The sequence below is a fragment of the Myotis daubentonii genome, chromosome 9 (genome assembly GCF_963259705.1).
Source record: "Myotis daubentonii chromosome 9, mMyoDau2.1, whole genome shotgun sequence".
Taxonomy (NCBI): Eukaryota; Metazoa; Chordata; class Mammalia; order Chiroptera; family Vespertilionidae; genus Myotis; species Myotis daubentonii.
In genome coordinates this window covers 52,804,030-52,831,233 of record NC_081848.1, presented here as the reverse complement: position 1 = coordinate 52,831,233, position 27,204 = coordinate 52,804,030, and the positions used below count along the sequence as shown (strand labels likewise).

Below are 27,204 nucleotides of genomic sequence, written 5' to 3'. Positions count from 1 at the left end.
GAAGGGAGTGAAGCTGGGGAGAAGCAAGCGGGGCGGCAGAGACGGGAAGGAAGCAAGCTGAGGCGGGCTTCACTCCCTTCTCGGTTTCGCTCCGGTCGCAGGAAGCCCTATTCTTGCAGGAATCTTCCTGCAACAGGCCTCTAGTATAGGATAATAAATACCTTGGCTTTTATGATATCTATATCCAAGTGACAGGAGATAGACAATGTACCCATAAGTAAGTTCTATAGTATATAGATGGTAATAAACACTGTAGAAACAATAAAACAGGGTAAGAGGAGAAAGAATAACCAACTGGATGTAGGAAGGAGGTATGGTCGGTATAATTTAAAACAGGTGTCAAGGATGGCCTCACTTAGAAAGTGGAATGTGCCCTGTTTAGGGCACATATACGAATCAACCAATGAATGAATAAATAAGTGGAACAACGAATCTCTATCTCTCAAAATCAATTTAAAAAGAAAGAAAGAGCCCAGCTGGTGTGGCTCAGTGGTTGAATGTCGACCTATGAACCAGGAGGTCATGCTTCAATTTCTGGTCAGGGCACATGCCTAGGTTGTGGGCTCAATCCTTAGGGTGGGATTTTCAGAAGGCAGCCGATCAATGATTCTCTCTCATCATTGATGTTCCTCTCCTTCTCCTGCCTCTCTGAAATCAATAAAAATATATTTAAAAAACAAGAAAATGGAACTTAAGGAAAAGATCTAAAGGAAGTGAGTGAGTGAGCCATACAGATGACTAGAGCAAGATTATTCCAGGGAATGCAAGTGCAAGGAAGGGCCTTGGGTCCAGAATGTTTCTAGTATTCAAGACAAGGAGGCTGGTAGTGTTGGAGTTAGTGATCAAGAAGAAGTGAAGAAAGGAAGTCAGAGAGGTAATGGATTGAGTATGTCCTATGATAAGTACTTTGGATTTTACTATGAGTGGGCTGTTAGAGTTTGAACAGAGGAATACCATGATTTGATTTAGGTTTTAAAAGACTCTGGCTGCTATTTTGAGAACAGATTCTAGTGGGAGCATGGGTGGGAATAGTTTTAAGACTTACAGTAATTCAGGTGAGAGATTGTTGCAGATTAAGCAGAGTCATAGAGTTTGAGATGACAAGAAGGGGTTCAATTTTGGGTTTTTTTTTTTTTAATTAGAGCTAAAAAGTTTGCTAACAATTTGGTTGTGAGGGTGAGATGGGGGTGCTGGGGAGGAGAGAGATGTCTTAAAAGTTTGGGGCCCGGTAAAAGAAAGATATTTATGATTTACTGATATGGATAAAAAAGGGGAAGAAATAGGTTTTGGGGTAGAGGTTGTGGAGGAAAATCAGGAAGTTAGGTTAGGACATATAAAATTGTTTGCCCATTTGGCTATACAGAGTAAGCAGTTATCAGATGAGCACCCCCGGGATTTTGGTGGAGAACGTTTAGCCTGGAGTTACAAATCTTAAGAGTCTTTATGTAGAAACTAGATGCCTGATGCAAGAGTAGGCCTTCCTTCCCTGGCCTGTACCGGCTTCCCTCTAGTACCCGGGACCTGGGCTTCCCTCCGGCCGCAAGCAGGCATCCAGGACCCTGACTCCTCCTAGCCCCGGCTTCGTCCAGAAGGTGGTCTGGAAGGACACCCGGTCTAATTAGCATGTTATGCCTTTATTATTATAGATTATTATAGATGGCTTATAGAGACTGGACTGGATGTGATTGCTAAAGGAATTGAATAGTTAGACAAGAGGTTTGAAGACTGGGCCAAGGGCACTCTAACCTTTAGAGATTGAGAAGTGAGTAGGTATTAGCAAAAAGGTCTGAAAAAGATGGCCAGGGAGGTAGGAGGGAAACTTGGAAAAAGAGGCATCCTTAAAAGCAAATGAAGAAACTATTTTAAGGAGGAGGAAATGAAAAATTGCTAATCAAGGAAGATGTGGATTGAGAATTAATCATTAGATTAGTAGTTATGTCTCTGGGAACTTGAGTAGACAATCTTAATGGAATGGTGGAGCAAAATCCTGACAGGAATGGAATCAGGAGAGAATGGGAAAAGAGGAATTGATGCACAGCTCTTTGAAGGATATGAGAGATGGGGTGGTGGCTAAAAGAGAAAAAAAGGAATTTGATTATTTTGTATTTTTTTAACATGTTTTTATTGATTTTTTTTAAGAGAGGGAGAGATAGAAACAGCGAGAGATAGAAAGAGAAATCATTGATCGGTTACCTCTTGCACGCCCCCTACTGGGGATCAAGCCCACAGCCCCAGGCATGTGCCCTGACCTGGAATCGAACCAGCGACCTCTTGGTACATGGGATGATGCTCAACCAAATGAGCCACACTGGCCAGGCTATTTGGTTTTTAGATGGGAGAAATTATAGCATGTCTGCTGCTTGAGAATAATTCAGTATAAAGGGAACCATATATGTATGAGAAATATGAGAAAAACTGCTAGGCCAATTTCTTTGTGAACAGTACACAGGTGGAAAGTTAGGTCTTAGAGAAGAAATTGGATGATTCAGTAACAGAAAGGGAGAGAATGTAGGGACACAGATACAGGAAAGAGTGGATTCTCTGGGAGCTTGTAAATGTTCTCTTGTTAATTTGCTTTTATTTTCTCAGTGAAATAGCAAGGTTTTCATCTGTAAGGAGAATGGGGAATGGTAGAGTTTTCTAAGAGAATGGGAGATTGGATGATCTAGGGACCTGTATAGCACAATGCAGGAACCATTAAAGGCCTCCTTGAAGTTAATGATTATTTATTAAAGTGAGATCAGTCAGAATATTATAAATCCATTTTGTTATAGTGGTTAAATAATTATTTAGTATGTATGTGAAAACTTTATAGCCTGCATAATCTTTTCTAAAATAAATTTTCCTGTCATAAAAATAATATTCTTTTTTAAAAAAAATTAGGATCCCTGGCCAGTGTGGCTCGGTTGGAGCATCATCCCATGCCCTGGAAGGTCCCGGGTTTGATTCCTGTTCAGGGCACGTACCTAGGTTGCAGGTTCAATCTTGGTCAGCGTGCATGCGTGCGAGAGGCGGGCCAGTCAATGTATCTCTCTCACATTGATGTTTTTCTCCCTCTTTTCTCTCTCTCTCTCTTCCTCTCCTCCCCCTTCCTCCTTCTAAAAATCTAAAAATAAAAAAAAATTAGGAACGTACATTAAATTTTAAAAATGTGTTTAAAATGTCTATAATGCCATCACTCCAAGGTAACTATCTTTTAAAAGTTGGGTATGGACTGTGGACATTTACAGTTTGGAAACGTTAGCTCAGGTATCTGGCTTTCTGATTTCATAGTTTTCCTGAATCATAGAAAATGGCCTTTATATCCGTATGCCTGCAATTTTCATTAAAATTTTAATTTACAGGAGCTATTTTGCAGTGGTTGGCATTCACTGAACATTTTAAGCATTGCTCTGAATTTTTCCATGTAAAAAATAGTTGCAAGCCCCCACTATATTCAGCTCTTTAGATCCCAAAACTTACTGTTTCCTTGGTAAGAACCATCATCTCTTAACTTCTATGAGTGATAAATTTGATTATTTCTTAGGAGTTGGGCTTACTTCCTAGCTAAGTGGTTTGCTCCCTCACACTTGTCTACAGCACATTTCCATTATGAGCCAATATGCAAATTTTCTAGATGACATAGACCTTTGGGGTTATTCATGATTATCAAAAGTGAGTATTTAAATTGCAAATTATAAGAGTTTACTAGTTGAGTGTTATTCAAGTGCTATATAAATTTTTATTCTGCTCCCCCCCCCCCCCACATTTAACATAAGCATTTTTCAACCTAAATTTTCTCGATTTTTAAATTTTTACCCTTTCCCCTTCTCAGAACGTTTCCATTGGAATTGTTGGTAAAGACTTGGAGTTTACGATTTATGATGATGATGATGTGTCTCCATTCCTGGAAGGCCTTGAAGAAAGGCCACAGAGAAAGGCACAGGTATATAACTAATCATAACACAAGAGGCTTTATTCTGGAGTAAACTATTCCTTCTACAACTGTGTAAATCTACCATTTTTGTCTTTATTTATTGAGATAAGCTCATAATTCAAATGGCAATAGCAAAGCTAAGCTGAGTAAAGTAAAATACTGAGGGGGGAGTGGTCTCCATAAACACAAAAAGGGTTGATTAGTTATATATTTCATATTTCTCACAATTCTGTGGGTTGATTGGGACTCAGCTAGATGGTTCTTTTGCTGGTCTCACTTGGGTCTCTAAAACATTGCAGTCAGTCCAAGATGGTTTTACTCACATGTCTTTACTCACACTTTCTAGGTATCTTACAGAGACAATTAGAAGGCTGGGCCCTCTGTTGGAATGGCTGGGCCTCTGTCTATGTAGTCTTGGGGGTCTTTCTTTCTCAAGGGTCTCTTCAGCAGGGTGGCAGCTCAGAGTTTACAAAAGTTCAAAACATTCTTAAGGCTGAGGCCCAGGACTGGCACAGCATCACTTCAGCACATCTTGTTGACTAAAGCAAGTCATAGGGCCAGCCAGGAGTCTATAGTAGTGGGAACAGAGAAAATTACCTGGGGACCAGCTTTGGAAGTGAAGTTAGCTCTTCACAAATACTGAGAAAGGATCAAGATGTGTTGGTGAATCTCATTAAATGTTGGTCTTTTATATTGGATATTTAGAATGCCCATTTGCTATTTATATATGCTTATTTGCTATTGAAAATAAAGTGTCCTGTTCAGAAATTTCTTTTACATCATTAGTTTCTTTTCAATTTGAAAAGGGTATTGTTGGTATTTGGAGAAGCAAGATTTGCATTATTGAAACTGCTGTTGGAAGGCTTTTTATTCTTGAGCAAGATATAAAGTATGATAAAATGCTAGAATTGTTCAATGATGCTCAAGTTTTCAGAACTGTAACACTATATCTATTTAAAAAACAACAACCTTTGTTTAGAAATTTCAACAGGACAATGAACTAAAACTTGAGTATTGAAAATATACCTAACCCCTTTTTCTCATAGATTTCTTTATAATGTAATATTGCATATTTTCTTTTTTTTTCCCTCTCTTAAGCCTGCTCAACCTGCTGATGAACCTGCAGAAAAGGCTGATGAACCAATGGAGCATTAAGTGATAATCCCCCAGTCCATATGTGTATTAGCAAATGCGTAAGAATGCAGGAACATGTACTGTTGACGATATTCTATACTTTGAACCAAATGGTGCAGTGGTGGAATGGTATGTTTTAGGAATCAGTCCAGATGTGAGGTTTCGAATTGCAAGCAGCTTCACTGAAACCATATAATGGGATGCATTTTTTTTTTTTTTTGGAAGAGGGTCTATATAATCATTTTCTAGAAAGTACAGTTGCCTTTACTAATGTTTTTATATGAAGAACTCAGTGTCTTTCTGGTTTTAAATACAACTGTGAAATAAAATTGTTTCATTGGCTGGTATATTGGTGTTTTGTTTGTTTTTTAAATAGTTTCAACTATATAAATAGTAGTCTGAGATTACATCTAGTCATTTGCCATGTTTGTAAAATAAATTGCCTCATTTTTAGTGGGGAGGGAGGGAATAATACCTATTATCTATCACAGCCTTGAACGAATTTCCCAGTGTATGGACTGGCTGCATGAGAATTCATGGAGATTTGATTTAGAATATTCACAGGTAAATGGTGTGGTGTTTTTTCCAACCAGCAGATGGCAGTAGTGATAGCTCTGGTCTCATATAGGGAATTTTTTGCAAAAATAGCAAAAGGGAAATTTTAATCTGAAACCTTCATTTCTGCTTATTCCTCCCTAGCCATATTCTGGCATAATCTTTAATCTGCCTTCCATTATCCTTTGAGCTATGTAGCAAGATACAGTACTGCAGAGCAATTTTTATCTTTTAAGATTCATATCTTTCTGGAGGGAACTTGGACTTTAGACCTAATTTTACTAGTTAGCTGCTATTGGCTTTGGACAAGTTATTTAGCACTAATTAAGAAAATACTTTGGCCCTGAGCAGTTTTTCTCAGTGGTTAGAGTGTTGGCCCACAGACCAAAGGGTCACAGGTTCCGTTCTTGGTCTAGGATGCGTACCTTGGTTGCAGTTCGATTCCCAGCCGAGAAGCAACCAATTGATGTATCTCTCTCACATTGATGTTTCTCTCTCTGTCTTTCTCTCTCCTCCCCCTCTGCCCTCCCTTCTGCTCTCTCTAAAAATCAATGGAAAAATTACCCTCAGATGAGGATTAAAAAAAAAAGAAAGAAAATACTTTGGAGAATTATTTTGAAGGTTAAATCAGAGATTTTATGTGAAAATATCTTGTATATTAAAACATTTATAAAATGTTAGTTTAATTTTGTTCTAGGTTGCCCAAAACTTTTTTCTTTGTTTTTTATATTTTTATTGATTTCAGAGAGGGAGGAGAGGGAGAGGGAGAAACATCAATGACTAAAGGCCCAGTGCACGAAATTGGTGCACAAGTGCGGTCCTGAGGCCTGGCCAGCGATTGAAGCACGAATGTCTGGCGTGGAAGAGCAGGTCCCAGTTAACCTCTGGGCCCTGAGCAGCACCTGAGCCCCCAGGTTCCCATGCCTCCCCTCCACCTGAGTCACGGTGCCGGAATCCCCACACAGAGATGCGGTGAGCGTGGCTGGACGCCACAGGCCGGGGCACAATGTGGGCCTCTGGTCTGCCCAGCGGTGCTGCACGGAACCTGGGTGGGCAGCGTGCTCTGTCCCGGCCGGTCTTGCAGACCAGCTCTTGCGCGAACCCACCGGGAGCCCGACCGGCCTCTGCAGTCCCAGCGGGTGCGGGGCAGGGCTCCTTGTGGGCACCCAGCACTTGAGCGCAGGGGCTTCCCTGGCACGCGAGCCCTGGCGTCCCAGGGGAGGGTAACGGGGAGTGAGCGAGCTCGGTGGATACCCCACATTCTCACCGCACCTCCGTTCACATCATCCCCACCCCCAGGTAGCCGGTGAAAGATCGCATACCCTCCGCCCCTTCTGGTCGCCATCTGTGAGGCAATTGGTCCCCCGCTCGCACCGCCTTGGCCTCGTGTCGCCTGCTCACCTGTTCCTCCATCCCACTGTGGTCCCGCTCTTGTCAGGGCTCATCAGGGCCAGCAGCACCTCCACTGCTGCCTGCTGCCAATGCCTGCCATGCCATCACAGATGCCTGCCATGTTCCACACTGTCCCCTGGTGGTCAGCGCATATCATAGCGAGCAGCAAAACTCCCATTCGAACAATTTGCATATTAGGCTTTTATTATATAAGTTATATAGGATGAGAAAGAATCATTGACAGGTTGCCTCCTGCCTACCCCGTATTGGGGATCTAGCCTGCAACCCAGGCATGTGCTCTTGACTGAAATCGAACCTGGGACCCTTCAGTCCGCAAGCCTGAAGCACTATCCACTAAGCCAAACTGGCCAGGGCTGCCCAGAACTTAAAAGTGTAAGAGGTTTAAATCTCTCTGTGAATTCTTGAGGGCAGAATGATTAAGATAAACTGACAACCTTGTTGAAAGACCTCTAACTAAATATCGGGATGTATGAGATGTTGGTGTTCGTTCTGGAGTAGCCTCAGGAGTCTATCATTTGAACTTGGGATGAAGCCATAAGTACAATGTGGTGGCCATTTAAACAGCAGTTGAATTGTATCAAGCACATGTGATACCCACAAACACAAAATAATGCTGAATGAGAAGGAGTCCTCCCACATGCCTTCAGATTCAATGGGTGTACAATCTGGTGGAGGGAGAGTAAGTGGGAAAGCTCATAATTTGCTCTTTCCTTAGCTGTCTTTCCCCTGTGCCTTTCCTGGCGTGAGCCTTTGTTAAGTGATTATATTGTTTAAAGCTTATGTGTGTGTGCATCATTTTTGTACACTGTTCTATAAATGTAAACCAATTACTTGGTTGGCATTCAGTTGGAAAAAAAACCTGACCTGTATTGTGCTTTAGGGTCAATTTTAGTAACTTTTTTCAATATGTAATTTTTAGTCTTATGCACTGACTTTAAAACTTGAAATTTTCCTCGTTCCAATAAGATTCAACCCCACTGTACAGAGTTCATTGTGATGCCTTTTCATGTCTTGTCTAATTGTTATACTCAGTTATTCCATTTGCTCTGTGTTAATTATAAACACTTCCTAATGTCTTTACATAGAAACTCACTTTGATATACAGATAATATTCAGTTCACATGGAATTTATTAAGCATCTATATGTGCATCTTTGAAGAACTGGTATGGTTAAAAATAAGAGTCAATAAAATTGGTGGCAGGATTCAGGTTCTAGTCCCAGCTTTCTTCAGTGTTTGGCCATTTTGCATTTTGGGATAATTCCCTTTTTTCTAGGCCTTAATTTCCTAGACATGTAAATGTTTATGATTCTTTTTTTAAAAATATATTTTATTGATTTTTTACAGAGAGGAAGGGAGAGAGATAGAGAGTTAGAAACACCGATGAGAGAGAAACATCGATCAGCTGCCTCCTGCACATCTCCCACTGGGGATGTGCCCGCAACCAAGGTACATGCCCTTGACCAGAATCGAACCTGGGACCTTTCGGTCTGCAGGCCGACGCTCTATCCACTGAGCCAAACCGGTTTCGGCTGTTCATGATTCTTGATATATGACAAGGTCCTTGCTCAAATAATTTATAATATAAAAAGCATTCAAAATGATGTAATTACACGCTAGAGTAAAAATAAGTCCCAAAACAAAAGTGCATGTTACAACAAGTCAGGAAGAGCGTGGCTGGCGTGGCTCAGTGGTTGAGCGTTGACCCAGAAACCAAGAGGTCATTGGTCAATACAGAGGGCACATGCTGGAGTTTTTAGCTTGATTCTGATCAATGATGTTCCTCTCTCATCAATAGTTTACAGTTTGAAAGGAGATAATATTTTACTTGTGTATTCCACTCTTAAGTAGTAATGGAATACTTCCTGATTTTTGTTCACTTACTACGTTTCTATTGAGGTCTATTTTTAGAGAAGGAAAAAGAAACCGTTTTATGGCATTTAAACTGATACCCTAAAATACAAAAGCTATGTGTGTGTGTGTGTGTGTTCATACATAGTAGAATGGAATGAAAATTAATGAATAAACTTTAGTTATTTTTAGACCCCCAAAATACTTAAGGTTATAACTAGAAAGGTAAAGAACAAAATCTGTCCTATTTCTATCTCCCTCTTTCTCTAAAATTCAATACAAACATATTTTTAAAAAATAAGTAAGTCAGGAAGAATTAGGGTGTGTAAAGTTCTGCTCAACAACCTATAGTTACTAATATACAATATAAACACTGCCTATGACAATTTTATGTGCAGGCCTTAAGTGAGGTTTTCTAGAACATCACATTTTTGGGCCTTTTTTCATATTTAATAGTTTACTTAACTTGGTCATGGTAAGCCTCAAATTTTATTCTGTTATACAATGGAGTCTCCAGGGCAACTGAAGTAGGTATGGTTAATATTACATCCTTGATATGACAAAATTATAGAATGGAGAACAGGTTAGTCGTTGCCAGGAGTTATGCAGGGAAGTGGCTGTGATTATAAAAGGATAGGAATGATCCTTGAAATGGAATTGTACCTTATCTTGATGTGGTGATCACATGAATCTAAACATGGTAACTAAATACACAAATGAGTGCATGTAAAACTGGTGAAACGTGCCCTAGCCGGTGTGGCTCAGTGGTTGAAGTGTGGGCTTATGCTACGGAAGGGTTAGACCAGGACCGTGTGCTGGAGGCAATCAATGTGTTGTTTTTCTCACCTTCCCTGCCTTCCACTCTCTAAAAATCAATGGAAAAAAATACCCTCAGGTGAGGATTAACAACAACAAAAGAACTAGCGAAATGTATGGATGTCAATTTCCAGGATTTGCTCTTTTACTATTATTAGACAAGGTGTTATAACACTGGAAGAAACTAGGTGGAAAGTACATGGGATTTCTGTATGTCACTCCACAGTGATCTCAAAACAGTTTTTTAAAACTTAATGCACAGGGTTTGAGGAGCACTCAGAAAGTGCTATGACAATTTTAAGTGCAGACCTTAAATGAGGTTTTTGTGATATATTTTGGGTGCTCAATAATATTTTTTGCTTGATGGCTCCAAAAAGAGGAAATCCCAAAATAGCTGCGCTCTGGATGGATGAAGCACTCTTTGTGTTCTAACTCCCAAACTGAGGTTACCTGTCAGTAAGGGCAGGTTCTGTCAGACCTCTTTGTATTCACAATCTATTGCTTAAGGCTTCATTTTTTTAAACTTAATAATTGGCCGGAAAGCCCTTTTTGAGCGGGGCTGGGGTATGGAACCTCAAATGCGCAAAACTGAAGGTGCGATGGCTTGCTATAGCTGCATAAATTAGGTCTTTGGAGATAGGTAAAAGCCTTTAAAACAGTGACTGTCAATCCCTTTATGCATACAAAAATTTATAATTTACTGGGTGTTCAGAAAAGATCATGAAAGGGACAGTAACCGAAAAAAAAAAAAAATACCAGAAATCACGAGTGTGACTCTGATGTCGAGCAACTCCAGCCTAAATGCAGAGACAAAGATTCGGGTGACTGCAGGTGTTAAGAACTGAAATGGATCTTCACATAGTACAGTGTTCCTTATTAGAAGAACTCAAGTTACTGACCCGCGTAATATTTCGTTATTTTCCCCGTTTATTAGTGGGTGAGCTAGAAAAGGGTTTCCAGCTCCCAATCTTGCGCTCTTTCCCACTGGACCATCCAGCCTGTGTAAAACGTGTGTCCCCGCTCTCCAAACGACCTCCCCTTGGCTGTTTAAATTCCTGGAGTAAGAAACAACTTCTAAATAGCGTTTGAATGACCACAGCGCTTAATTCAGGCATGTAAGGAAAACAATGAATACGTGTTTCGAATCCTTTTGCGGCCTAAACCATCGACGGGCGAGAGAAGAGAAAGTTGGGACTGGCGGCAGCGCGCAGCCGCAGGACGGAGGCGGCGTGTCCTCTCTGAGCCGCCGTAGGTGCGAGGTGGCCGGAGCCCGGGCCGTCTTCCCACCCCCTTCCACGTCAGCCAAGGACTCTGCGGAGCCGCCGCTACTGCTGGGGGTCGGAGCCTTAGCAGACGGTCCCGCGGTCGTCCCGCTGCTGCCCCCCGGAGCCAGGTAGCGGGCCACGAGCCCCCCATCCCAGAGGCGAGGCGGGCTGGGGAGACGCGGAGGAACGGGCTCTCTCTGGGGAGCGGCGGAAGGGGAGAGACTAGGCCGCTCGTGTCCAGGCCTGGCGAGGGGTCTGGGCAGCTCTGGGCCGGACCCCCGGTCCCGGCCTGCGTACTGCCCGGGGGTCTCCTCCCTCGCAGGCCGCCCCGGGCTCGCCGTTCCAAGGCAGGGGCTGGCTTTGCAGGAAGAAAGGGACGGGGAGGCGGGTGGGGGTGCAGCGCATCGAGAGAGGGACCCACGTAGGCAGTCGGGTCCCACCGTGAAACGCAGTGAAACGCTAAGGTTTTAGCCGAGCGGTGGTGCCCAGGGCGTGTGAACTCGGGCCGCTCGGGCTGTGCGCTGCCTCAGTCCCTCCTGTGCCCGGTGGGGCGGGGCCCGGCACCGGCACCGGCTCCGGCACCGGCGGTGGGCCTGAGCTCTGCAGCACAGCGCTCCCAACCCGGGGCGGTGTGGGGGGCGGGAAAGCTCGCCTTAGGTCGAAAATGACAAGTTGTGTGTGTGTGTGTTTAACATTAGGCTCTGTTTTGGGGGGACACAATATATGTTGACCCAACCCTTCTGATACTTCAAAACTCAGAAGCCAAACGGAATGAACTTTAGACAGTGAAGTTCACGGTGGTTATTGGTTGTGTTTTTATTTTTTACTTGTAATGATATCCTGTCCTTGTATTTGCTTTTCTAGATTTTCCTGGCATCTGTCATCCTTAAACCTTGTACCCAGGGTTGGTCTTCACCGGGCACCATGACGGCTGCCGAGAATGTGTGCTATACGTTAATTAACGTGCCAATGGACTCAGAACCTCCATCGGAAATGAGCTTAAAGAATGATCTAGGTAAACCTTGATGATATTTTGGAAATGAAAGGCTCATTTGCACTTCAAGTTTCTTTATCATTAGGAATGCTTATTTTTTTGTCTTAAGCTTTTTCTAGGATCTCTTCAGTAGACCTTTTGTCTTATTAAAAATGGAAACTTGCTCTAGCTGGTTTGGCTCAGTGGATAGAGTGTTGGCCTGTGGACTGAAGGGTCCCAGGTTCGATTCCAGTCAAGAGCACATGCCTGGGTTGCTGGCTTGAACCCCAGTAGGGGTTGCAGGAGGCAGCCAATCAATGATTCTCTCTCATCATTGATGTTTCTATCTCTCCCTCTCCCTTCCTCTCTGAAATCAATTAAAAAAAAAATTAAAAAAAAAAAAAAAGGAAACTTTTGCCATGGCCGGTTTGGCTCAGTGGATAGAGCGTCGGCCTGTGGACTCAAGGGTCCCAGGTTTGATTCCGGTCAAGGGCATGTACCTTGGTTGCGGGCACAACCCCAGAAGCAGGTGTGCAGGAGGCAGCTGATCGATGTTACTCTCTCATCGATGTTTCTAACTATCACACTTCCTTCCTCTCTGTGAAAGGTCAATAAAATATATTTTTTAAAAAAAAAGGAAACTTTTGTTCCCTTTAGACGTACTGGTTTTTGGAAATAAAACATCTCAGTCCAGCTTCGTAAAGCTAAGGAAATGTAATAATTTAGTTGTTAGATAGTCTTAAAAATAACATAATGGCTTGTGTGGTTTAATATATTATGCTTCAATATATCTGACAGTTCTCTGTAGGTAACAGGTTGAGAGAATATGTATTTGAATGTCTTAGTTCCTTTGTGCATGTAACTTCCTATTACTTAGCTGGTAAAACCAAAAGAACTTTGTTTTCACCTGTTGACCAAACGAAGTCAACACAAGAATACACATGTATTTTCTAGAAAGGTTTAAACTGTTCATTTTTAAAACATACAAAAAACAAGAACTATATTTCTGAATTTTAAAAGTGTACATTGTGTCTCCTTTTTTGTAATTCTGTAAAGAAAATTTTTAAGTGACCCATATTCCAAAATAATGATTCTTGTTTAATTGAACTACTAAAAATAAGTTTAACTTAAACAGATAACGACTGTTTAAAATAGAGTGAAAAATTATGCTTCAGATCTTGAAAGTATCTTTTAGAAAGATAGTTTGCAGTTTGAAAGGAGACAATATTTTGTGTATTCCCGCCTCTTACTAAGTAGTAATGGATTTTAGTTCACTTATTAGGTTTCTATTGAAGTCTATTTTTAGAGAAGGAAAACGAAACCCTGTTTTATGGCATTTAAACTGATACCTTTATATACAAAAGCTGTGTGTGTGTTTGCGTTCATACTTATAGTAGAATGGAATGAAAATTAATGAATAAACTTTAGTTATTTTTAGCCCCCCAAAATACTTAAGGTTATAACTAGAAAGGTAAAGAACAAAACCTATCCTTAATTCCCTTTTTTAATTGCAGCTGCCTTGACTAACCTTCCCTAACCAAAAGAGTTGAGATGAGAAAAAGTTTAGAAGTAGTTTCCAATTTGTGTAACAAATACTTTTTGTTTGGTGAAATACTTCATTGCTTTACCTACACTTACTTCTCTTTACCTTTAATCACTCACTGGATATGTGCTCTGATGGCTGTACATTCTCTGAAATCTGGAGTAATATTCTGGTGAATTGAATTGATATTTCAAAGTTTCCATATTTTTTGGTAGTGATCATAAAGGAACACAAGTTTTGAAATTTTGAAGATGTGTATAAAAGCATCCCCCTACTCAATTTGAATTGTTAAAATAATTGGAAATTGGTGTTGAGGAGGCTTCAAATATAAATGGTGTAGGTTTTTATTTTTTTATTTTTATTTATTTTTTACTCAGAAAGGAAGGTTTGTGACAAAGAGAGGAAAACCTGTATTGTGAATACAACTTTGGCCACTTAGAACTCTGCCTATTTTGTGATTATAGTTATCAGCTACTGACATCTCTCCTGATGCTTTGTTTTTGTCCTCTTCACAGATTTAACAACTCAAAGTTTGCCCAGATTGGCACTCCATCCTTCAACATTTATTTCTTGACTTGACATGGCACATGCCAATTTTTATTAATATATGGCAGGAGATATAATACTCTGAAGCAGGGAGAGATGTATGAGAATTTAGTCAGTTTTATTTTTTTTTTTTTTTTTTTTTTTTTTTTTTTTTAATATATTTTATTGATTTTTTACAGAGAGGAAGGGAGAGAGATAGAGAGTTAGAAACATCGATGAGAGAGAAACATCGATCAGCCGCCTCCTGCACATCTCCTACTGGGGATGTGCCCGCAACCCAGGTACATGCCCTTGACCGGAATCGAACCTGGGACCCTTCAGTCCGCAGGCCGACGCTCTATCCACAGAGCCAAACCGGTTTTGGCATTTTAGTCAGTTTTAAACAAAAATACTGACCCTTATGGGATAAATATGTTAATAACCCTCACTTTGTTTTCAGTTCAAATATCTGAGGATATTCTCTGTTTTGCAACATGTTAAAATATCATACCAAGCCAGGAATAGATACTTAGCCGTTGGGGGCTAGAATGAACTTTTGTTTCGCCTAGTACAATTCTTCCAAAGATTAAATAAATCCTTTCTATAACTCTATACCAACTGTAGTTGCTGTCTCTTTGGCAACAGCAAAGAACTCTTTATGTAGTAGCCACTTTGCTCTAAGTATTAGAAATTTATTTTTTGCTTTTTGCTCATGTTAACTCTAAGATTATTAAGTACCTTTGTCTTCCCTCTGCCTCTGTCCTTCTAGATACTTGTTTATTTTTATGATCAAAACAGTTGTAGCATTGTGCTTGTCTCTTATATTTCTGCCCTTTGAATTTTGGATCCAAAAGATGTACCATAAATTCTTTAGTATTCAAAGATAATGCTGTAAAGTTATAGATGGTTTTACATAAAATACTTTATAGTGCATATTTTTTTAGACTAAGTAACAATAAACTAGCACCTTATCTTAAATGTGTTATCCTTAATTCTAAACAGTGGCTACTAATCTAGTACAATTTATTTTTTTTTTAAATATATTTTATTGATTTTTTACAGAGAGGAAGGGAGAGGGATAGAGAATTTGAAACAGCGATGAGAGAGAAACATTGATCAGCTGCCTCCTGCACACCCCCTCCTGGGGTTGTGCCCACAACCAAGGTACATGCCCTTGACCGGAATCAAACCTGGGACCTTTCAGTCTGCAGGCCGACGCTCTATCCACTGAGCCAAACTGGTTAGGGCTAATCTAGTCCAATTTAAATTTTTCCAATTTTTACGTAATTCCTTAAAGATTCTAAAGTTTTATAGTCTGTAGGAATATGGTGGGATCTTGGGATTAATTTAGTCTTTAGTTCCCAATCTTTTTGAGTTTTTGAGGATCTCCTAATGTTGAAAACATGTCAGTGATCACTCCTTCCCTCAATAATGGTTGTAACGTTGGTTGAGAAAATATATACGGACTAAAAACTACTTTGAATTCAGAAGCTCTTAATGGCACATATTTACATTTTGAAATATAGCTGCTTGCATGTTTGAGACATACATTATTTACTATACCTATACATTTATGGTCTCTGCATTAATTCCATTGGTTAGGGACCAGAGATATAATCCAGTGCCTTCATATTATATGCGAAGAATCATAGATAAATCACCTGTGGAAAGTCATACAGCTTGTTTGTGGCATGACCAGATTGAGGTCCCTTGTTATTTGGGTTTGTGCCTTTATTATCATTGCTGCTGATAAAGTGAGAAAATGGTTTTACTTTGTTAATTGCTTCTGAAATTATCTAAGAAATTTTCTGTTGAAATAATTATGTTTTATTTAAAAATTTTTAAATCAGAAAAAGGAGATGTGAAGTCAAAGACTGAAGCTTTGAAGAAAGTCATCATCATGATTCTGAATGGTGAAAAGCTTCCTGGACTTCTGATGACCATCATTCGTTTTGTGCTACCTCTTCAGGATCACACCATCAAAAAATTACTTCTGGTATTTTGGGAAATTGTTCCTAAAACCACTCCAGATGGGAGACTTTTACATGAAATGATCCTTGTATGTGATGCATATAGAAAGGTAAACTAAACCATAATTATCTGTGAATATTGCTTTGATTTTAGATAATCGTAAAACTGGTGGAAAGGGCTTTATTTTACTTGTAGGAACTGAAGTTATAAGGAGTTACAGTAAAAAGTTTTATTGTTACTTTTTCCAGACATTTCCTATGCATTTTTATGTGTTGTTAATAAAAACAGTAACACAGAATCTGTATATATAAAAGCCTAAGCAACCGTTATGACCTGATGACTGGCTAATAGCTGTGACACGCACTGATCACCAGGGGGCAGATGCTTAAAGCAGGAGCTGCCCCCTGGTGGTCAGTGCGCTTGCTCCCACAGCCAACCTCCCGTGGCCAGCCAACCTCCTCCGGTCCCTCCCCTGGCTGATTGGCCCGATCAGGACTGGGCGAGACAGCCCTGATCAGCTGGGAGGGACCCCACCCATGCACAAATTCATGCACTGGGCCTCTAATATAAGATAATTGATGTGACAAATAAAAATTGCTTTCATTAACAGGAATCTGATGAAAATGATGTGATAATCTAGGTCTTTCTCAAACCCACTTACTGATTTTTTTCGTTGGAAAATTTGCATTAATATATTATTTTTTAATTCTGGAACTCAATACTTTCTATTTAAATTTTTATATCAGGATCTTCAGCATCCTAATGAATTTATTCGAGGATCCACTCTTCGTTTTCTTTGCAAATTGAAAGAAGCAGAATTGTTAGAACCTTTAATGCCAGCTATTCGTGCTTGTTTGGAGCATCGTCACAGCTATGTTAGAAGAAATGCTGTTTTGGCCATCTATACTATCTATAGGTAAATAAGATATTCCTTTGGCCTAAATCTGTGAGGTGTTTATTCTTTTACATTAGAGGTTCCAAAGTGGTTTCTTACAGATTGTATGTAGCTTGCATATGTGTTTCATTTGGCCTAAACAAGATTTTTTCCCTTAATTATCATTAAGTTGTCAACATGAAAAGCCAAAAGATCTGGCAACACTGGGTCTTAGTTTCTGCATGACAACAATCTGCTGAATTCAATGATAAGTAGCCCCCTTTTAAACAGGCTGTACACTTTCCAGTTTATGACAATGCCTGTCATTCTCAGTTGTGTTACTCCAACCCACTTAATTAATTTATTAATTTAGCTCCTAAAGGCTTTGTTATGAGTTTTGACTGTTTTAGAATACTCTTTTTGTGGAATGTGAGTCTTTTTACCCTTCCTTAGAGGCCTTAGGAGGGAACTTTTTAAGGAAGGATTGCAATTCTCAACTAATTCCTCTTACTAGAAAGCTGAAGATTTTGAACTTTAAAAACATTCAAAGAACCAGTTAGATCAGTGGTTCTCAGTCTTCTGGCCCTTAAAATACAGTTCCTCATCTTGTGACCCAACCATAACATTATTTTCGTTGCTACCTCATAACTGTAATGTTGCTACTGTTATGAATCGTAATGTAAATATCTGATATGCAGGATGGTCTTAGGCGACCCCTGTGAAAGGGTCGTTTGCCCGCCAAAGGGGTCGCGACCCACAGGTTGAGAACTGCTGAGTTAGATGAAGCTAGAATGCTTGGTTTTTATAGTCACTGGTGTCAATCCATTAGAAGTAGGATGTAATTTTTATAAATATCTTTGTACTTTAATAGTTGATTATTATGTAATTTTACAGTTCTTTTACTGTTATGTTAGATTTTGTTTTCTGTTAGGGAAAGTGGTATTGTGGTTAATAACGTAGAGTTTCATGAAAGCTACCATACAGACTACACAGATTTCAGTATTTAAACTACCAGTACATGCACAAAAATTATGCCATTAAGACAATTGGAAATTTGAACACTAGCTATATGATGATATTAAGGAATTGTTAAATTTTTAAGGTCTGATAAGGGTATTATGATTAGTTTTATAAAGAAGGAATTCTCAATTTTAGAAAACATACCAGGGTATTCCAAAAAATATATATACACTTTAACAGCTGATTCTATTAACTTTGAAAATGAAATGTATTCTAATAAATACTGCCTTTCTAATTATTCAAAGTGTGTGTACATTTTTGACACCCTCTATTTACAAAAGAAATGATAAGTGGTCTGGGATTTACTTCAAAATAATATGGGAGGAGAGGGGTATCGATGTAACAAAAATGGTTGTGAATGAATAATTCTTGAAGTTAGGTAATAGCTTTTAATAAGCCAGTTATTATTCTGTTAGAAATACTTAAAAATTTCCAAAATAAGAAATGAGTAAGTAAATCGGCTAATAAATATAGTGTATAACTAGTGAAATTCAAGGGACGCTTTTTTTCTCTGATAATTCTTTAAGAATGATCTTTAAGTACCTTGAGGATGTCATCATGAGCATTGGTATTTTATTCCTAAAGTATATGAAAGGCAATTACTTGAGATAGTTGTTAGATAGCATGCTGAGTAAATTAGCTTTTTCTGTACTGAACTATAAAAGTATAATTTGATAACTTAATAGATGAAGATGTAAGCTTGTGATTCCTACACACAATTTTCTAATTGATTTAAAGTTTTAAAACATAAAACAATTGATACTGTTATAAAGTTTGATAAAGATTAATTTTGGCAGTGTTCATAGAGTTATAAAATAAAATAACAAAATAGGATTTTATTAAACATGGATATTACTTGTTTTATTTCAAGAAATTTTGAACATCTTATACCTGATGCTCCTGAACTGATACATGATTTTCTGGTGAATGAGAAGGATGCAAGTTGCAAAAGGAATGCATTTATGATGCTAATTCATGCAGATCAGGTAAGTACTTTAAAAAAAAATAACTTTTATGACTATACTTAAATGAGAATTAAAAGTATTACAGCCCAGCCTAGCCTGTTTGGGGACACCCTCTATTTACAAAAGAGATGATAAGTGGTCTGGGATTTGCTTCAAAATAATATGGGAGGAGAGGAAGTGGAGAGGGGTATCAATGTAACAAAAATGGTTGTGAGTGAATAATTCTTGAAGTTAGGTAATAGCTTTTTTTTTTTTTAATATATTTTATTGATTTTTTACAGAGAGGAAGGGAGAGAGATAGAGAGTTAGAAACACCAATGAGAGAGAAACATCGATCAGCTGCCTCCTGCACATCTCCCACTGGGGATGTGCCCGCAACCCAGGTACATGCCCTTGACCGGAATCGAACCTGGGACCTTTCAGTCCGCAGGCTGATGCTCTATCCACTGAGCCAAACCGGTTTTGGCAGGTAATAGCTTTTAATAAGCCAGTGTCCCAGGTTCAATTCCAGTCAAGGGCACGTACCTCAGTTGCAGGCTCCATCCCGGCCGGGGGCCTTGGTCGGGGTGCATCCAGGAGGCAACCCATCGATGTGTTTCTCTCACATTGATATTTTTTTCTGTCTTTCCCTCTCTTCCACTCTCTCTAAAAATCAGTGAAAAAATATCCTAGGGTGGGGATTTTAAAAAAAGAGTATTACAGTCCAGCTGGTGTGGTTCAGTGGTTGAGTGTTGACACATGAACCAGATCACAATTCTATTCCCTAGTTAGGGCACATGCCTGGGTTGTGGGCTCAATCCCCAGTAAGGGTGGGCAGGAGGCAGCCCATTAATGATTCTGTCTCATCATTGACGTTTCTATCTCTCTCTCCCTCTCTCTCTCTCTCTCTGAAATCAATAAAAACATATTTTAAAAAATGTATTACATAGGCCTAATCCAGTTTTTAGACAGTAATTTTGTTTATAGTATGTGATTTGTATATTTTGATTTTGATTTTTTTTAGATTTTTGAATTTAATTTGTATAAAAATACAGTGGTTTTTCTTAACCCTTCTCTGGAATATTGTTTATATATATTCTTTTTCAAAGTAAACATTTAATAACAACCACTTTACAGGTTTTCCAGATTGAAATTATGGCCATATTCTATAGCCTTCTACTTTGGGGTTTTGATGTCTGTTTTTCCTTCTCTTGGTATAGATCTAAAATTGTTTAACAAAGAAAAACAGTAGCTTTGTATAAGATCCACCCTGAGCCATGTCCGTGAAAGCAGGGGTGCTTTCAATGTAGATGTGTGTTCTTATAGACTTCAAGTTTCATGAGTGAATATCAACTCTACATCCAGCTCAGCTGGTGGTTAAAGTATATGGATCTGCTGGTGGCTAGCAGTGAGTTTGCACATCTTGGTGGCATCTAATCTTAGAATTTTTGTTATCCAGTATTTATCAAAATGTGAGAAATACGCATGAAGATTGAAAAATATAGAGTCTATTCACTCCTCTGAAATTTAGATGCTGCTGTTTTATCTTTATAAATAAAACTATAAGAAAACTACTTATTTAGGTCACAATATTTCGTCCTCATGTAGAGTTGGTTTTAGTGATGTGTTTTTGGTGTTACCTACATGAAGGGATATAATCAGAAATAGTTCAGTAAAATTTGTTGATACTTTTACTGTAGATATGTTGTTGAGGCCATAGTTCTCTATATCAGTGTTTGGTGTATGAGAATTGATGAGATTTTTCTTCTTGATCTCAGAAATAGGAAGAACTATACTCCAAAGCACCTGGTTTCTTTTGATTGTATAAATCCCTGAATCATATACCCTGAATACATAGTATTTTTCTCCTTGGTTTAACTACAAGAAAATTCAGACCCCAGATTTGTGACCTATTTCTAAAACAAATATTTGACTTTATGGCTTATATTTATATGTTAACTTTATTTTTTTTGTCATTAGTTAATTTTTCTTTGCCCTGATTTCCTCATTTGTTTTCTATTTAGTTGTGTATGTTTTTTTAAGTTGCATTAAGTCCTTTTATTGAATGAGGTGGAGTTTGATAAATATATTCTTATTTTTTTAGGATCGAGCTTTGGATTACCTAAGTACTTGTATTGATCAGGTTCAGACATTTGGAGACATTCTTCAGTTGGTTATTGTTGAGCTAATTTATAAGGTAAGACTTATAAATTTTACCCAGTGATGGGTAAAATAACCTTGAACAGTTTAAGGTAAGATAAAATAGTCTTTCTAGAAAGCTCTTTAATTGCTAGGATAATATATTTTAACTAGAGGCTCAGTACAGGTATTTGTGCACCGGTGGGGTCCCTTGGCCTGGCCTGTGCCCTCTCGCAATCCAGGACCTCTTGGGGAATGTCAGACTGCCAGTTTCAGCCTGATCCCTGTTGGCCAGTCTCTTAGGCTTCTATATATATAGACTTGAGGCTTGATGCACGAAATTCACGCAAGGGGCTCGGCCCTTGGCGGTGGCTTGCCTCGATGATGGCTTGCCTCAGCAGTGGCATGCCTTGGCCCTCACAGCTGCGGCGGCTTGCCTTGGCCCTCGCAGCCCTGGCTTTGTCCGGAAGGTTGTCCTGAAGGACGTCCGGAAGGTCGTTCGGCTGTCTGGTCTAATTAGCATATTACGCTTTTATTATTATAGGTAGTAGATACAATGTCTCATCCCAAGTTGGTTGTCATCTTCAGATGTCTTTATAAGTCTACTAGAGGCCTGGTGCACAAAAATTTGTGCACTCGTGGAGGGGGTCCCTCAGCCCGGCCTGTCCCCTTTCGCAGTCTGGGACCCATCGGGGGATGTTCACCTGCTGGCTTAGCACCCCCCCGCCCCGGGGGATTGGGCCTAAGCTGGCAGTCAGACATCCTTCTGGCAGCCTGGGAGCCCTCGGGGGATGTCCACTTGCCAGCAGGGAGCAGGCCTAAGCTGCAGTCGGACATCCTTAGCGCTGCTGAGGAGACAGGAGAGGCTCCCACCACCACTGCTGTACTGGCAGCTGGCAGCCTGGCTTGTGGCTGAGCAGAGCTCCTCCTGTGGGAGTGCACTGACCACCAGGGGGCAGCTCCTGCATTGAGCGTCTGCCCCCTGGTGGTCAGTGTGTGTCATAGTGACCAGTCATTCCCAGTCGTTCTGCTGTTAGGGTCAATTTACATATTACCCTTTTATTATATAGGATTCTTAGCTTTCAAGTTAAGATAACTAGCATCCCATAAGCTGACATCTATTTTAAAAAATGTATTTGAAATCAACTGTCCATGAAGTCAGTTGGAACCTAAATGTTTTCTTCTCCAGGTCTGTCATGCTAATCCATCAGAAAGGGCTCGTTTTATTCGTTGCATCTATAACTTATTACAGTCATCTAGTCCTGCTGTAAAATATGAAGCCGCTGGAACTTTAGTGACTCTCTCCAGTGCACCTACTGCAATCAAGGTACTGATTATTTATTTTGGTGCCAGTTAAATTATAGGTATTCTATTTTATCTCTTACGATTTAGTGACATTGCAGTTTACTATGTGGTTACATAGCATTGCATGATATGGAGATAACAGCTACAAATTTCACGAAATTATTTGATTCCTTATGTAGTCTGACTTTCCTTCTTTTCTTCCTTCCTGTTTTCATACATAAATACATGGAGAGAAAGAGAGACAGAAAATACCAATATTTCTAGTTTCAGGGTAATGGTTCTGGTGTTTTAAGCTATCTCCCATACTTTACATTGAAACTTAGATCTGGGAGAATGAATTCTGGATCCTAAATGATGGGTTCTATTAAAGGTTCCAGTAAGTATATTCAGTAATGGAATATTATCTTTCTCTTCTTTAGTTATTGTGTCAAAACTATATAAGGAATCCCTACTATGTTCAGAGAATGAATTGTCTAAATAGGAGAATTTACTGCTATATACACCAATACTTTAAATTATTAAAAGACTTTTTATATTAAAATAATTTAAAACTTACAGAGAAGTTGCAAAAATAGGACAAAGTTCCCATTACCTTTCATCCAGCTTTCCATAATGTTCATGCTTTACATAACGATTGTATAATTATCAAAACCAAGAAATTGCAATTGGAACAATATTATTACCTAAATTATAGACTAATGCACTTTTTCTTTCCCAGGATCCAGTCCAGGCCTACATTACACTTAGTTGTCATATGTTAGTCTCCTCCAGTCCCTTACAGTTCCTCAGCCTGTCCTTGTTTTTCACGATCTTGAGACTTTTGAAGAGTATTGAGTCATTTTGTAAAATATCCCTCAATTTGGGTTTGTCTCATATTTTCTCATTATTATGGTGAGGCTATTCATTTTGGAGGGAGAATACCACAGAAGTCTAAGTATCATAAAGGAGTACATGATGTTGATATATCTTATTAATGGTAATGTTAACTTTGATCAATCAATTAAAGTGTCTGCCAGATTTCTCCACTGTTGAATTATGAATTTTTCTTTCACAATTAGTAATATCGTGGGAAGATACTTTGAAACTGTGCATTTGGTTTATTTCTTGTCAAATTTGCACCAACCAATTTCAGCATCCATCAGTGGACCTTTTCTACAGCAGTTATTACTGTGGTATTATAGTGGTAATTTTCTATTTTCCTCTTTTACATGTACTAATTGGAGTTCTGCAAGGAAGAGCTGCCCCCTCCTTCCTCGGTCTTTCCTTCTTTCTTTCTTTATGTCAATAAGGATATTTTATTGCATGGATTATAATCCAATATTATATTGTCATTTATTTTGTTGATCAAATTGTTCTAGATCATTGGGAGCTCTTGGAGTTTTGCTCCTCTGCTTTTCATAACTCAGGGTCATCTTAATATTCTTGATTTTTCTGCAATATAATGCAAGTGTGTTGGACCTAAAGTAAAAGGTGCTTAGTAGCTATACTTTTGGGGATTGTTTACCTGCTTTGTTCTCCCTTGTTCCTTAATATCAATCCTTAATTTTTGGTGGTTAATAAGTAGCCTATAGCAGTCCCTTTTCCTCCTTTTAATTTCTGATGCTTTTAATCTTTTGTAAACTTGAAAAACAATAATATTTATTAGAATTTAGGGAATAGAAGAATATATTCCTCTGGAAAAAATGCATATATTTTTAATGTGGGAGTAGTGAATATATTTTGGCTTCTTGGGGATTTGTTTTCTTTCTTATTTTCAGATTCTATGTTAAAGATAGATGTATGTGTTCTTAAATGTATTTCTTTTTACATAGGCTGCTGCTCAGTGTTACATTGATTTAATTATTAAGGAGAGTGACAACAATGTAAAGCTCATAGTTCTGGATCGATTGGTCGAATTAAAAGAGCATCCTGCTCATGAACGAGTACTACAGGTAAATGTTTGAAAGAGAAATCTTAAATAAAATCCTTTTCAAATTGAGATAATTTCCAAGCCTTGCCATCTTTGTTAGATGCTTGGAGACTGGGCAGTTTAAATTTTGCTCAGCTAAAGTATAACTCTTGAGTCATCATTGCCTTTTGGGGTATTGTCTTTGCTATTAAAAAATATTTCTAACATATATTATCTTTTATCTTTTCTATTTGTATTGCACTTGGTATTCTTAGAGATCGAGATAGATTTGTTTTGATTTGGATGTAATTTATATTTCTTGGAAAATAATTGTACCAACTGATTGAAATAAAAGCTGCTTAGATTCTAGAATATTATCAGCATAACTATTAATCTGTGATAATAATGATTATTATAAAAATAAAGCCCCAAAACAGCTGAAGTCATGCTGATCCTACATCAGAACATCAAAAGTTTTCTATAAAGGACATTATTGGGAAAATTGAAGAAATGTGAATATAGACTATATTAGTTAATAGTATTAGTATCAATAAGTTCTCTTAATTTGATAATTTGTATTGTGGTCATAGAAGAAATTCTTAATACACTAACATGTTTAGGAGTAGAGAGAGTATGATAAAGCATATATGGCAAAATCTTAACTACTAGTGAATATAAGTGAAGGCTATATAGGAGTTTATTCCTAGACTTTTTAGAACTTTCTTGTCAGTGAAATTTTTAAAAGATATAAAGTTTTAAAGAAGTAAAATCACTGACAAATTAATTTTGGTATATTTTTAAATATTTATCTGCCATACATTTTTAAGTATGCATCTTTAAAATATTGCATTTTCATGCTGAGCCAGATGTCCCCTGAATACCCTTTTTGTTTGTTTTGTCCAATTTATGTCCATACATCATCATATCTGATTGTTATGTCCCTTAAGTCTCTAATTTGAGCAGTTCGTTTGTTTGTTTGTTTTTAATTAATTTTAGAGAGGGGGAAGGCAGAAAGAGAAAAAGAGAGAGAGAGATTTGTTATTCCATTTATTTATGCATTCATTGGTTGTTTCATGTATGTGCCCTAACCAGGGATCAAACTGCATATCAGGACTAGGCTCTAACCAACTGAGCTACCCAGTCAGGGCGAGTAATTTTTTCTTCATGACATTGACTTGTTGAAGACACAAGACCAGTTGTCCTGTAAGATGCCCCTTCTCTGGCCCAGCTGGCATTGACTCATGAATCAAGAGGGCACTGGTTTGATTTCCGGTCAAGGTACATGCCTGGATGCAGACTTGATCCCCAGTGGGGGGCATGCAGGAGACAGCTGATCAGTGTTTCTCTTTCATTGATGTTTCTATCTCTCCCTCTCCCTTCTTTCTCAAAAATCAATAAAAAAGAGGCTGTGCCAGTTTGGTTCAGTGGATAGAGCATTGGTCCTCGGATTGAAGGGTCTTAGATTCAATTTTGGTGAAGGGCACATACTCCGGTTGCAGGCTCAATCCCGGCCCTGGTTAGGGCGAGTGCAGGAGGCAACCAATTGATGTGCCTCTCTCACATCCATGTTTCTCTCTCTGTGTCTCTCTCCCTCCCTTCCACTCTCTAAAAATTCAATGAAAAAAATATCCTCGGTGAGGATTAACAAAAATGTAATAAAACCAATAAAAACATATTTTTTTTAAAAAGATGCCCCACCATAGCTGTTTTGGCTCAATGGCTAGAGCTTCAGCCTGTGGATAGAAGGGTCCTAGGTTTGATTCCTGTCAAGGGGACATGCCTGGATTGTGGGTTCGATCCTCAGTAAGGGGTGTGCAGGAGGCAGCCAATCAGTGATTCTCTCTTATCATTGATGTTTTTATCTCTCTCCCTCTCCCTTTCTAAAATCAAATATATACACACACACACACACACACACACATATGTATGTGTGTATATGTATATGTATATGTATATGTATATGTATATATAATGATGCCCCTCCTCTGGATATCTGGTTACTTTCTGGTGGTGTCATTTAGCTTATTCCTTAGACTTCTGTATTTCTTATAAATTCTTAAGTTTATATGAAACGTGATAGAGTCAGAGTAAACATTTTCAGTTTGAATGCATCTTATGTGATATTGTATATTTCATATTATATCATTTCAAGAGACCAAAAATATCTGGTTCTTCCACTCGAGTGATCTTATTGTTCATCAAAGAATTAAGGTGATGGACAGAACCCTACATTCTTCAGTTAAGATTTTCTTCTTGTGACTAGAAATACTGTTGTTATTTCTGGATATTTTGTTCTTTTTCAGGATCTGGTTATGGACATCCTAAGAGTATTGAGCACACCAGACTTAGAAGTACGCAAGAAAACTCTGCAGTTAGCACTAGATCTTGTCTCTTCTAGAAATGTTGAAGAGGTAAGACAAAACTCTGACAGCAGTTTGTAATCTATGAGGCCATACATGTTGTAATTCTTGCTTATTTTTACTTTGTTCGATAGCTGGTTATTGTCCTGAAGAAGGAAGTGATTAAAACAAATAATGTGTCTGAGCATGAAGATACTGACAAATACAGACAACTCCTTGTGCGAACATTGCATTCCTGTTCTGTCCGATTTCCAGATATGGCTGCAAATGTTATTCCTGTGGTATGTGATTCTGATTACCTTACTTTTGAAATTCACTAAAAGAATTTTGAAAATTCCAGTTAGTCAATAGTTAAATGCTAACTCTTAACTCAGAGGAATAAGGACTCTGACTTCTTTCTCTTCATCAAAACAACAACAACAAATAACATAGTGACAAAAATATCTCCACATATTATTATAATTGATGTTTGTTACTATTACCAGTAGGGCAAGTAAGTATTTCTTTCAGAGTTTTACCTCTTAAAGTTGAAGGATTCAGTTATAGGAGAAATTCACATATCTAGAATATTTTGTTTTCTGTCACTGTCAGATTAATGAGGTATGTTATTGCAATTTGAAGTTTTGCCATTGAGCTCTGAATTTTTTTTCTAAAATGATTTTACTTTTAGTTACAATGTAGGAGGATCCAATTAATTCATGCTGCACATAAAA

General features: G+C 38.6%; 2 protein-coding genes across 7 annotated transcripts in view; both read left to right on the top strand.

The window, feature by feature from the left end:
• PSMA1 (proteasome 20S subunit alpha 1) overlaps positions 1-5,397 on the top strand; it is a 122,632-nt gene extending 117,235 nt beyond the window's left edge. For 5 of the 6 annotated variants that reach the window (XM_059708984.1, XM_059708986.1, XM_059708987.1 and 2 more), the window contains 2 exons: positions 3,815-3,925; positions 5,015-5,397. In XM_059708984.1, the coding sequence (XP_059564967.1) occupies positions 3,815-3,925; positions 5,015-5,071 (168 nt within the window). In that variant the 3' untranslated portion in view covers positions 5,072-5,397. Of the gene's footprint in view, positions 1-2,883; positions 3,106-3,814; positions 3,926-5,014 lie in introns of those variants that run through there. The other variant, XM_059708989.1, reaches the window with a different exon arrangement.
• A 5,523-nt stretch (positions 5,398-10,920) lies between these two features.
• COPB1 (COPI coat complex subunit beta 1) overlaps positions 10,921-27,204 on the top strand; it is a 36,068-nt gene continuing 19,784 nt past the window's right edge. Inside the window, exons 1-10 of the mRNA XM_059708977.1 lie at positions 10,921-11,077; positions 11,814-11,964; positions 15,841-16,070; positions 16,708-16,877; positions 18,727-18,841; positions 20,904-20,996; positions 22,128-22,265; positions 24,055-24,174; positions 26,435-26,542; positions 26,626-26,772. Of these exons, the coding sequence (XP_059564960.1) occupies positions 11,874-11,964; positions 15,841-16,070; positions 16,708-16,877; positions 18,727-18,841; positions 20,904-20,996; positions 22,128-22,265; positions 24,055-24,174; positions 26,435-26,542; positions 26,626-26,772 (1,212 nt within the window). The 5' untranslated portion in view covers positions 10,921-11,077; positions 11,814-11,873. The remainder of the gene's footprint in view (positions 11,078-11,813; positions 11,965-15,840; positions 16,071-16,707; positions 16,878-18,726; positions 18,842-20,903; positions 20,997-22,127; positions 22,266-24,054; positions 24,175-26,434; positions 26,543-26,625; positions 26,773-27,204) is intronic.